Here is a 13,206-nt window from a genome sequence, read left to right as displayed (position 1 = left end):
CAAAGCCAATATCTGATCATTGCTCTGTCCTGTGTCCATGACAGTACTTTTTCGTTAACATTCACTTTGCAGTATTGGAAAATCAAAACCTTTTTCCAGTTTGACATGGCTATTTACACAAAGATATTTCTGAAATTTCCATACAAATTTTGGCCGACGGGACCTGGCACAGAATTCTTTCTATATGTAGATGACAAAAGAGGGTATTATCCTTTTTGGCAGGTATATTTTGGTTATCCATTCCTAATGATGTAAGATAGTGACAAGAATTTTCTGTTTAATATCTACACTTTTGGTTTCAAAACTCTCTCTCTCTCTCTCTCTCTCTCTCTCTCCCCCGTGCGCAATGGTCTTCCACAGCACAGCCCCCCTCCCCCACCCCCGCCCTCCCCCTCCCATGGGAATCCCCACCGTTTCCTCTTGCTGGTCCCTTCCACCACTTCTGCAGCCTGTGCTACCCCCACCTGCTGTCCGTCTGCCCTTTCCTCAGCCTGCTTATAAATGGGGCTTGGCCCCCATCACCCACCTAAAGTCCCCTTCATAGTTGCTTTTTTTTTGACACATTTCCAAACCTCTAGGTTTTCAAAACATGTTTCTTTGCTGCATGCAATTTCTGTAAAATGGGCAAAGTTTGATTTTACGTGAAATTGCCTCACGGGATGCAAGGAGAGCATTCTGCTGCAATTTGTACAGCAACTGTTGTCCATAAAACCACACTCCTCCAATTGTGGTTTTGTATGATGATACTCATGCGACCCATCAATACTTGCCATAGATCTGCTTTACAATTCCATTATCTATATGGTTGATCTATATGGTCAGCCGTAAATCAATGGCTGTCTATATTTACATTAGACTATAGTTGGTTGATAATAATCTCAAAGATGCCCTATGCACTCCCAAGAGGTGCCTTGTGCACTTCCTTAACTCTTTTGGTACGCAGATGTAGCAGTCACTCTTTTTTGGCTGTTCTTTGTCTCATAGACCCCCATGAGGCCTCTTGAGGACGTTAACCAAGGTTATGATCTTTAATACATCTCGAGTCGTCATGCGCGATGAGCATTTCACATTTGATGGGTCCCCTGTTGAGGTAGTTTCATCATACACTTATTTGGGGGTCGTCTTTTTTGGACCCACCTTCACCATGAGACCCGCGATGCAGGCGCGCCTGAGCAGAGGATATGCTTCATTGGCTAGACTAGAGAGGCAGTGCTTCCGCTTTGATTTTCAGGATCCACGGAACAAAGGGTTGCTTTTTGACTCCTTGGTCCGCCCTGCAGGGATGTATGGCAGCCCATGCTAGGGGCCAGATTTGTCGGATACAGAGTGGGCCAGGGTGGAGCGGCTATAGGTTCTCATTTTATCACGGATGATCCGTGGTAAGCCATCTGTCCCTCACCAGATCATTTGGGCAGAGTTTGGGTCACCCCCATTACAACTAGATGCTGCATTTCAGGTCATTACGTATGTGTACCGAGTCAGGGAGTATGGGGATTACACATCTGGGCGTAGCAGGATACCATGGCTAGCACTGTCCTCTTCTATGGCACTTGCAGCAGGGGGAGATCAGAGGTGTTGGTATGCACACACAGAGAGATGGTTTGCAGGACTAGGGCTCCACATGGACAAACTACCTCCTTTCCAGTACAGCATGGATGCTCCTTTCTCTCCCCTCCTATCACATGAGGTCAACCAGGTTATCCGTGAGGATCTACTACAGCTACACACATTCCGGACTTGGTTGGGCCTGAGTGATCTTCTAGTGAAGTTGGGCTTCTACAGAGATCACTTCCTACATATCACAGCGGAGGGTTTCATTGATCCACTAGGATACACGCAGATTCACCTACCCCACTCGTTGAGGATCTCCCTTGGGCAGTTCCAGGTCTCTTCACACAGATTTCGTATCGAGAGCGGCCGAGTAGAGTGGTTACCCAGGGAGAGGCGCATATGCACACTGTGTGACATGCAGGAGGTTGAGGCAGAGGAGCTTTTCATCTTCAGGTGTCCTATTTACTATGAGATCCGAGGGCGCTTCTACTGTCTCTTTAGAGATAGTTATGGGATATTGACTGGTGGACTTCCTAGTATCATAGTCTCCAGCCCAATCTGAGTCATTGTAAGCATGCATCTGCAAGTCACCCCCCCTGGGAAACATAAAGCCAAAAGACTTTGTATCTTGCAAGTAACGGAAGATGCGTTTTACAACCTGCCAATGCATAATCTTTGGGCTGTGCATATACCTACTCACCTCAGAAACTGAAAACTGAATATCAGGTCGTGTATTGCAGAGATAAATGAGGCATCTAACAGCCTGACTATAGAGTGTGGCATCAATTGATTCACCCGCATCATGCATTGTAAGCTTCAGCCCCGGCTCCATGGGAGTGGACATAGGCTTGCAATCATGCATGTTGAATCTGTCCAAGAGCTTTTGAACATACTTGGATTGAGACATAACGATGCCACGTTTCTCTTGAATAAACTGGATCCCCAAAAAGAAATGTAACAAGCCCAAGTCTGACATATCAAATGTAGCTTTCAATTGGGCCTTGAAATCTGCAATTACTTCCTCATTTGATCCGGTGAGCAGCATGTCATCTACATAAATAATGATGACCAGAATATCCCCCCCATCCTTCTTGATGTAGAGGGTGCTCTCAGTTGGACTATTGTGCAGCCCCTTGCTGGTCAGAAAGGCATCAATTTTGGCATACCATGCACGTGGGGTTTGTTTCAGCCCATATAAAGCTTTATTTAGCTTGCATACTTGAAGTGCATTTTCTGAAATTTGAAAGCCCGGAGGTTGTTTGACATAAACCTCTTTCAACAAGTCTCCATTAAGGAAAGTTGTTGTAATGTCCAACTGATGAACATTCCATTCAAAATTTGCAGCCATGGCTATAACCGACCTGATGGTTGTCATCCTGGATGTAGGAGCAAAAGTCTCCTCATAATCTATGCCCTTTTTCTGAGCATATCCTTTTGCAACCAGCCTTGCCTTGTACCGATTAATGGATCCATCTGGTTTTCTTTTGACTTTGAAAACCCACTGTGTACCTATGGCATTCTTACCTGGTGGCAAATCCACAACATCCCAAGTCTGATTTTTATGAATGGACTGCAACTCATCGTGCATGGCATTCATCCAATGCACATTATCTTTTGCTTCTTCAAATGTCTCAGGCTCCTCCTCATCAAGAAGAGTACCTGCATAAGCTGATTCAACTGAATGAGCTCCCTCCATGTGCCTTACTGCACTACGAGTTCTGCCAGGCAATGGAGCTTCAAGCCTACTCTCCCTGAGAGTCTGAAGCAACCAATGCGGGACTGTTTTGGCTGCGTGTATCTCTTGAATTTCTTGCCTAACAACTTCATCCACATGCTGAGGTTGTACCAATTCAGCTGGGGGCTGAATCTGTACTTGTGGAGCTAGCGGAGGTTGCTGTAAATTCTGATTTTCAGCGGGGGAACCAAATGCTATAGGAAGCATCCCCTCAAACACATCATCTGAAGAGGCCAGAATCTAAAATTCAACATTTGTATGTGCAGAATTTTCAGAGAATATGACATCTCTACTGACAAAAATCTTCCGTGTAGCAGGATTGTAGAGACGATAGTCTTTGCTTTGTGAACTATATCCCACAAAAATGCATTTTAGTGCCTTATCTGACAACTTGTGTCTGAACTCCACTGGCACGTGGGCATATGCAACACAACCAAAAACTCTGAAGTGGTCCACTTAAGGCTTTCTCCCATGCCATGCCTCATAGGGAGTGATTGTCTTCAAAGCCTTCGTAGGAGCCCAATTTAAAATATAGTTTGCACACATGAGGCCTTCCAGCCAAAACCTATGAGGCAACTTCTTACTTGTGAGCATGCATCTATCCATTTCCATGGTGGTGCGATTCTTCCGCTCGGCCTTGCCATTCTGTTGAGGTGTAAGCCTCACTGTAAGTTGATGCATAATATCTTTTTCTTTCAGAAATGTCTCAAATTCATGAGACATGTACTCCCTCCCTCGATCTGTGCGAAGTGTCTGCACCTTGAGTCCTGTCTCATTTTCAACCATAGCCACAAAGTGTTTGAAATGCATAAACACTTCTGATTTTGCCTTGAGACCATAAACCCAAGTGTAGTTGGTAAAGTCATCTATGAATGTAACAAAATAGAGATAACCCCCAAAAGCAGGTGTCCTCATGGGACCGCAGACATCACTGTGTATAAGCTGCAATTTTCTTGTAGCTTTCACTGCACCATCCTTCTTGAAGGGAAGCCTATGCATTTTGCCAAGAATGCAACCTTCACATGTATGAGGAGGAGGGGACTCCAAAGGAGGTAATGGATCAACCATATCATGCCTCTGAAGTGTCATTAAGCTGCCATAGCTCATGTGCCCATACCTGGCATGCCACAACTCGGCATTGTGCATTGTAGCAATGGGAGTGCTAACTGATAATGCAAGTTGGGATCTTTTTCATATAAATCAAGCTAAAGACCCCGATACAAAGTGCTAGACAATCTCAAAGCATATTCATTTTCTTTGTCTCTGATTGCACACTTGTCATCATAAAAAAGAACCTGAAATCCTCCTCGATTGAGTGAGGATAGTGAAAGCAAATTCTTCTTTATACCTGGCAGATAGAGTACATCTGAAATTCTGAAATCTGTGCCATCAGTGGATGTGAGAATAATATCTCCAACTCCACATACTGAATGAGAAGAATTATTTGCACATGTGACCTTCTTCTTGGTGGGTAAAGAATGCAAAGTTACAAACATATTTTTCTTGGAAGTGATGTGCTTTGAAGCACCACTATCAAAATACCAAGTATGTAGTGTCTCATCAACACTGAAAGAGCATTCATCCTTTGAAGGATCGTAACTGCAAGTCAAAAAAGCATATGGGTCATCATCATTAGTGGCTGTAGTATTTGAACTACCCACTGAAAAATCTGAAGTGCAAGTTAAAAAGGCATAGTGCTCTTCAACCAAGTTGGCTGCAACATCTCCTCCATCATGACAATGTGGACCTGATGCGTCTGATATAGCCATACCGGAATCCCTTTTCTTTTCTTTGGCTATGCGCTTCTTGCACTCTCCAACATAATGACCTGGCTTTTTGCAGTCATGACAGATGCCCTTCTTTTTCTGCTTGTTTGTATCACCCTGTGCCTTATAAGAAGGCTGTCCAGAATCAGCTTTATGTTGATGTGTGGGCTGATGGGCATATGGCTTATGCTGCCCTTTACCCTTGGGCTTGAACTTAGAGAGCAGAGCATGCTCGCCAGCCCGGGTTGCCATATTTTTGCGTGTTTGTTTCTCCTGCAACAAAAGTCCTACCAACTCGTGAAAGGAGAGAGGATTGCTGCCCCCCCTCAATGACAAATTCAGCGAGGTGTGGAAACCAAGATAGGACTCAGGAAGAGAGTTCAGAGTGGTGGAGATCATCTCTGAATCCGGAATGACTTCATCAATGTTCAACAATTGTTCCCTGAGATCCTGAAGCTTCGTGAGGTGAGAATTCATGGAATCTCCCTCCTCCATATGTATATGGGAAAGTTCTCGCTTCAGAAAGGAAACTCTGGCATCGTTTCTTGCTGCAAACATACTCTCCAGTATTACCCAAGCTGCCATAGATGTCTTGCATGACCGAATATGAGGTATAATGAACCTCTTGACAGAAAGAGAAATTACTGAAAGAGCTTGTGCATCTCTAGAGTCCCATCTTTTCTGCTCTGCTGTGGGAGCTCCTGGAGCGGCTGCTTCAATTACCTGTGCTGTATTTGTACCTCTACCCCTGCCTCTAGCTGGAGTGACAGGTATAGGCGTTGTATCTGGTCTTTCTTCATCTCCATTGACATAATCCCAAAGATTTCTGCCAACTAAGATATTGCGAACCATGAAACTCCACAAGGAGGAGTTGGTGCCATCCAACTTATCCTCCTGTGTGAGAACCCCAAACACCTCATTTGAGTTGTTATGTGCCATTTTTGCCAGATAAACTCAGAAATACAGCAAACTGAACAAGTAGAATCCCTTCCTGGGATGTAAGATGCACAAGTAAATTCTGCAAAGAAGAATATGCCCCCAGTGACAAATGCTGTCACAGCCTGTCAAAGGCTCAAAATGCACCACAATGCTCTGCTCAATGCCCAAAAATCTCCAAATAGAATCTGCAAAAGGTGGCAAAAGTCTGCAATTTGAGTTGTATTGAGTCCAAAACTGTCTGCAAACTTCCAAAATGCTCTTTTACCTGCAAAATTGCAACCCAAATGCAAAAGCCCCAATTTCTTGTGGGAAATTGCATACAAAAGAGGCAAATGGTCTGAAAGCCCCAAAAGTTGCACAAATTGCACTCTGCCTGCAAAAGCCCCAAATTTCACTGCAAAATTGCAGTGTGATTGCAAAAGCCCCAAATTTTTGCAATTCTCTACAACAAATGCAAAGTCTGTCCACAAATACGGAATGCCCCAAATTCTTGCAAGATCTTAGCCAAACAATGGCCCTCTGCGCAAATGCCTATCAGGAAACACCTTCCAGAGTCCACCTACAAAGAAAAAATCGGCACAAAGTACGGGCTCCTCAGATTGTACAAAACTGACAGTATGGAACTGTCAGTACGAAATCCGTACAATGTGCAGACTGTGTACATCGACTTGTACAGACGAAAATGTACGGATGTACGGCTCTTGCTTGTACGGCTGTACGGTTGCTGCTGCTGCTGTACGGACGACCAACTGTATGGAGTACTGACGACAGTTGTACCGAAGATAGGAAATCTGTACGTTGCTGACAGAAGTACGGACGACTTGCAGTTGCCACACGTGCGGCGCAGTTGTACGAAATCTGTACGTGGCGCAATTGTACGGTGAAGTACGGACGTGCGGCGAAGGTACGGCTAATGTACGGGCTGGCACAGATGTACGGAACGTTGGTGGTCTAGTTGATGGTACGGACACTGTACAGAATCAGATGCAGATGTACGAACATCGGGAGCTCCGTGAGCTTGTGCGGCTGTACGGACCTGATGGCGTTGTACGGCACCTCGAGAGCTGAAGCGTGGGCTGCTGTACGGAATCAGTCCGTACAGCTTGTACGGACGGAAGCTGCAAGTAGGGAGCTTGGAGCAGGAAGGTCTTGCGGGCAAGGAGCAGGGAGCAGGGTCTTGCTGCTCTGATACCAAATGTTAGAAATCAAGAGAGTGAGAGAGCAGGTAGCAAGAGAGATGAACGTAGTGTTTGCAATAGAAGAAGTGACTGTTACAAGAAGTGGGATGGGTTTTGTCTAAGTGACAAAACCTTATCCTTCACTAACCATAGTTAGTGAACTAACTGTGGTTAGGGGGAAAAACCTAATGAGGGAAAAGTGCCCTTAACCTACTTATTACATTACATTGGTCACTGCTGAATTATAATAATAATTCTAACACTTACCACAAGGTACTTCTCCTATCTGTTGGCTATCTCTAGACTCGAGCCCGCATGCTCCACCTCGAGCGTAAGTAGACTTTCCGTCCAAAGATCTCAGCACCTTGCTGCCCTAGTAGACAGCCTAGGCTCAGCTCCAAGTGAGCTCAGTCTGCAGCAACTCTGGCCCTGCTTTGCCTCCTGGATGTAGGCCCAAAGATCAGGCTTCTGCTGCTCCTGCTGCTCCTCTGTTTGCTGACTTGCTGGATGTGAAATGAGGCCTGTGGCCTCTGCTTTTATAGGCCCCAAGGGCCCCTTGAAATAACCGACCAGCCAGCCCTAAATGGGCCGACTGGCTGGTCTGTTTGGGCCGACCAGTCGGCCCCAAAACAGCCCTTTAAGGGCTCACAAAACTAGGGCCCTTTGGCCCACACTTCTAGGGCTTTTGGCCCTCCAATCTAGGCAGGAGCCCAGCCTATATAAGGCATGCCACTGCCCACTGGCAGCCCAATTTGCTGCTCCACCAGGCCTGCTGGTTCTGCCCTCTGCCAGGCTCTTTCCAGCCACGTGTCCTGTGCCGTAGTGCCCCGTACATCCTGCTGAGTCATCGCACCTTTCATGGGGATCTGTTGCAGTCCGTACGCCTGCCATGAAGCTTTGTCTTGCCAGGCCAGATCCAGGGCTACATGCCCCCGCCATCTTTCCTGCACAAGGTTTTCTTTTCTTGTGAGGTGCTGCCCATGTGGCAGCCCCCTCTCTCTCTCTTCTCTGGGCATCTTCTGCCCTAGGTCTCCCTCCCCCACGCTCTCCTCATTTGGGGGCTTACAGATGGGGAGGTGACCTTTCCAACACACCCTCTCCCTGACACATCTCGGCCCAATGCCAACACGTTGTGTGGATAAAAATGAAAAAATGTTTTTCACTTGTTGCATGTTGATAGGTGAGTGTATAGCTATGTACATAGCTAGTTGGTGGTGGCTTTGAGTTGTGGACACCCTCATGACGGACTCCACACTGATGAAATATTGTCTTGAGATGGAAGACACTTCTACAGGGACTCTGGGAGATGATGAAGTGCAGTGAAGGAGCACCAAGCTAATTCAGAGCATGGTATTCAGAGTGTGACAGGGTTTTGTTGTGGGATGACATACGCCTTTCATGGTTGTCCCGAGTCCTTTCTGTATCGTGGTTGTCTTGTGGATCCTTCGTATCGGAATGGTGTTCACCATATGGGCAATATGGTGCTAAATGCTTTTGGCATGTGTTGGTGGTGCCCAAGGTTGGAGTATAGGCACTAATTGCCTTGGTATAAAGTTTGAAGGGAAGGGTGAAGAGTGGTGAAAAAGAAAATGCATGACGTGGCTAATTTACAAGGAAAGAAGCCATGCATGTTACGTAAGGCTGGAAGGGAAGCTCCTCGTCGACGAGCTGGTAGGAAGATGGAGTTGACAACTTGCAGGAGAATTCGAGAAGGGATCGTGGGCACCCGGAGGATCTCAGACGACAGAGAGGGATGCTTGCTAAAAGGAGATGGCGACGCTACTGCAGGGTGGAGGACGGAGGTCGAGAAGATACAAAAAGGAGGGAGGCCTTTGGCTGGGGGTATGCGGCGGAGGGGGATCCCTCAGAGGAGTTGCTGGAGAGTTCTGGTCGATGGGCTAGGAGATGCGTGAGGAGAGGGCAGAGAGGAGCTCTGGAAGAGAGTGCAGGACGCTGCTGGTTATCTTCACGCAAGACGGTCGTCATTTGCACGTGAACTGATGCAGAGAATGCATGGTCTGGCTGGAGTTCTTTCGAAGAGGAGCTTAGTGGTTCGGTGAGCTCGCAAAGGAACTGCAAGTCGGTGGGCAAGAGAGCTCAGTAAGAGAAGGGGTCGCCACTATACGGGCGGAAGGACCACAGGAAGGCAGAAGAGAAGGAGCTCGGAAGCACGAAGGGAAGCTTTGTGAGGACGATGGAGCTATTGCCTTAGGTGGCTGGAGAGTGGAGCGCGCATCGCGAGACTGCAGCTGGAGGACAGATGCGATGGAGCGCAAGGAGGATAGTGGGCGATAAGAGACCGCGGATCTCTGAGAAGAAAGGCCGAAGGAATGGATGGTTGCTTGTGGGAACATCAGGAGCATTGAAAAGGTGGAAAAAGGAGAGTTTTGGAGAAGGAACAAGGTCGCGTACGCAGACGGGCAGCGAAAGGAGATCATGGGTACACGGGGGAAGGGATGGCATGAAAAAGGAGTTGAGGAGCGGTTGCTGGTGTAGAGGATGGGCGACGAAGGGAGAGGACAAGAGGCCGAGGAGGTCGACGATGACCGGTGTGGAGGGGTCTTGGTCTTGGGTGGTGGAGAATTGTTGGAGTTTCGTGGGTGGCGTAGGTGAGGTGTTTGAGCTGCAGGCTTGGAGGACTGTGGGTTCTGGGAGTTTCTTGCAAGAGATGGCGACTCTATTGTGCCGGTCTGGAGGACTTTAGGTGGGCAGAGAGACCTATAGCTGAGGGGAGCACATGGAAAGACATTTGTAGTTCATGAAATTGTGTGGGATAAAGAGTTTCATGGATGGTTGCAACAATGCTTGAAGTTGTTTAAGAGACTTTGCTTGCTTGAGGGTGACCTTCACGAGCATATAAGGATTGGCTCGCATCAAACTGAGGGTGGGGAAGAAATATTTAGTGCAACAGAGGTACGAGTGATGGGATTTAGCAAAAGGTTGTTGAGATAGCTCATCAATATTGATACAGATGATAGTTGTGTAAGAGCAGAGATGATCGAGGCGATCAGCCAGCCAGTCCCTCTCACTCTTTGGTCATTGACTGCAGTTTTGGGGAGATTTATGGAATGCTAGAGCTCAGTGTTTAAGAAGGAGATGCTGTGGAGTAGTTATGATCACGAAAAGAGTTATGAGCTGCTGTTCTTGATGAAGACAATCTTGGCTGTAGGATTTTGATTGTGGGTTGATGTCTTGAAAAGTTATGAAGTAAGACATCATGTGAATTGTGGGATTAGATGCATTAGAATTTGAAGGCTTTGTGAGCTTGAGCTCAGTCATCAGTAGGAGCTTGTGTTGGGTTGTGTGGTCCACTGGGTTTTTTTTGAGGTTGTTTGGCTTCCGGGGAAGTGTGGCTAGAGTGTAAGTTGTATCAGAAGGTATGTGTAGAGACAATGATGTTGAATGGATGCCTTTTGCTTTGTGATTGTGTTGTTCAGTTGATTTAAACGTGGATGAGGGTGGCTGTGAAGGCGGGTTAGGCTCTACTGCTTTTGTCCATCCAACGTCGATGACGATGCTCCAGTAATTTATTGGTCGTAGTCCTCGAGAACCTTTTGGCGTTGAAATCTTTTCTTGGTTTTTCATCCAGTGGCTCCTGCTCCACCAGGTCCGGTTCTGCTTCCGCACACCATCCTGGTACACAGGTCCATCTTTGGTAGCACCTCCTGGTACCACCTCCTTGAGTCACGTTTCCGCCTCTGAACTCGAGCAATCTATCCGATTTTCCAGTTGTCCCCCTCATAATGAGTGAGCAACCTAGAGTCTTCCAAGCACCATGCTCTGAGGGTCTGTTTGAACCCGTCCTTCCTTTGGCAAGGTCTGCAACCAATGAATATTTCCAGATAACCTGGACCATGAACTCTTGCTGAGTTCTTAAGCAGGTACTCTTCTGGCTTCAGTACTCTTTGTCCATCACCTTCAAGTAATCTGCGTCCGAGATTTGAAGAAGCACCAATATTTCCCCTTCTGCCTTCGAAGAAGGCCAATTCCTTCCAATCTCGTATCACGTGTCCTCTCCTACCCAGACCAGCGCTGCTTGGCTGGTTTCATTCATGAGATGCTCAGACACCGCGATAGGATACTCCGAGCATGGAGACAGGAGCAGACTTCTCCTTCGACTGATACCTCTCAGAGCTCTATCATGGAGTTCTTTCAGCCAGATCACATAGACCCCCTCGAGGTGAGACCTCGACATGACCGTGACCCGGAGCCTGTGACCCGACAGCTCAGACAGAGGGTTGACTCACAGATCACACTTGGGGACATCCCCTCCTTGTTTAGGGTCGGAGCCCGACCGACGGGGGTCACAGTGGCCTTGGTTAGACACAGAGCTACGGCCAAGAGACGTACCAGGACTGCATCCTTGAGGGGTCGACAACATTCTATTGTTGACCTCATGCTTCCACTTCCACAGCCTCATCCATCCTGATGTCCTGTTGCTGACGATGATGATGATGATGATGATTATGATGATGCCGACGATGATGATTGATATATATATATAGTCGGGATATGACTATGTTGTACTTAGGACTTAGTACTGCCATTTTGCATTTTTTGCATTCTACATTGGTGTGGATGCTCGTTTAGTAGCTTCACTACCACAGCTCATTGTATCAGATTTTCCACCGTCTCGTAGATCCATCGGTCTTCCGAAGACTTTAATAAACTTTCTTTCTTTCTTTCTCTCCGTACATGTCTCGTGGCCCATTTGCCATATGATTCGTGACCCATACAGCTAGCCATAATCCCCCCCCCCCTCCCCCTCTCTCTTCCCCCCCCCCCCCCACGAAGGTTACCATGGCTTGCCATATCCGCATCCACAACATTAGCAACTAAGGGTGATAAGAGGTGTTGGTATGACCGATGGTTTGACAGCTTGGGACTCCATTTGGACAGGTTGCCCCCTTTCAGTATAGCTTTGAGCCCTCTCTATTCCTTTTAACACAAGGCCAACTAGGATATTCAGGAGCATCTAATACAACTACACATGTACAAGACCCTAGCGAGCTTCTTGTGAAGCTCATCTTCTATTGATCAAAGGAGGGCTTCATTGGCCTGTCATGCTACACACGGATCCACTTTCTCCTATTTGAGGATTTTAATGGGCAGTTCCTTGTTTTCTTACACTAACTACACATTGAGATTGTGAGGGGCTTAGGGCATACCCAGAGAGGGCTGCATGTGCACTCTATGTGATCTATAGCAAATTGAGTCAGGGGAGCACTTTGTACTATGAGATCTGAGGTCGGCACCACTATCTTTTCAGAGATGGATTCGAACCCCTGCCAAGGCTCTTGTCTTACGCAGATCAAAGATGTTTGCCAATCTTCATTTATGAGGCCATACAATACAGAGATCGGCTGCTTAAGGGCACATAGACGAGATCAAGATTCTCAACCAAACTCCATCTTGATTCGGCTGCTTGGCGAATAGCACGGACCGGGGACCAAGAGATACGAGAAACCTTCGGTCTTTCCAAGACTTTAATAAACTTTCTCTCTCTTGTTTCTCTGTTTCTCCTTGAGCTTGTGGAATGGGTAGGTAATGTGATGCAAGATGGATCCATGCAACTCTTTTTTTGTGGCCAAAGGTGTGGACGTTTATAAGCACGTGCTACTAGATGTCCTTTGCACTTCAAGCTTTTGCTGCCATAGAAGGCACAGAAGAAAGCAAGGAAGTTCAAACAATTACGGGCCAGGAAGGAGGGAAACAATGCATTGCCAGCACATTTTACAAGAGAGAAAAAGGGACAGCTCCATATCAAGAAATAAACAAGATTTGTGTGGACAAGAAGTAGTATCCTGGGAGATACACATGGCATTCTATCAACGCATCTATCTTTTCAACATGCAAGGCCTTGCGCATGAGGGATTGGATCTTTTGGAAGTAGAATTCATGTTGTAAGGACAAACATGGTCAGAGTTAGTGTTTTTAGTATCACAAGGGAGTTTATCTCTTGCCATAGATAGCATGCATGGTGTGAACAATTGGGTGCAAGTCATAACAGACAATCAAGTGATAGTCTCAATGGATA

General features: G+C 46.8%; 1 protein-coding gene across 3 annotated transcripts in view; it reads left to right on the top strand.

Moving 5' to 3' along the window:
• Nucleotides 1-13,206, top strand: part of PAO1 (polyamine oxidase 1) — a 90,750-nt gene that overhangs the window by 26,164 nt on the left and 51,380 nt on the right. For 2 of the 3 annotated variants that reach the window (XM_087369777.1, XM_087369774.1), the window contains one exon: nucleotides 73-222. The exons of the other annotated variant lie outside the window; for it this stretch is intronic. In XM_087369777.1, the coding sequence (XP_087225903.1) occupies nucleotides 73-222 (150 nt within the window). The remainder of the gene's footprint in view (nucleotides 1-72; nucleotides 223-13,206) is intronic. 3 annotated transcript variants of the gene reach the window in all.

The sequence above is a fragment of the Dipteris shenzhenensis genome, chromosome 31 (genome assembly GCF_047967505.1).
Source record: "Dipteris shenzhenensis isolate YYH24624 ecotype China chromosome 31, Dip_SZ_1.0, whole genome shotgun sequence".
Classification (NCBI taxonomy): domain Eukaryota; kingdom Viridiplantae; phylum Streptophyta; class Polypodiopsida; order Gleicheniales; family Dipteridaceae; genus Dipteris; species Dipteris shenzhenensis.
The sequence above is the reverse complement of the archived record's forward strand: the minus strand, read 5'-3'. Positions and strand labels throughout refer to the sequence as shown.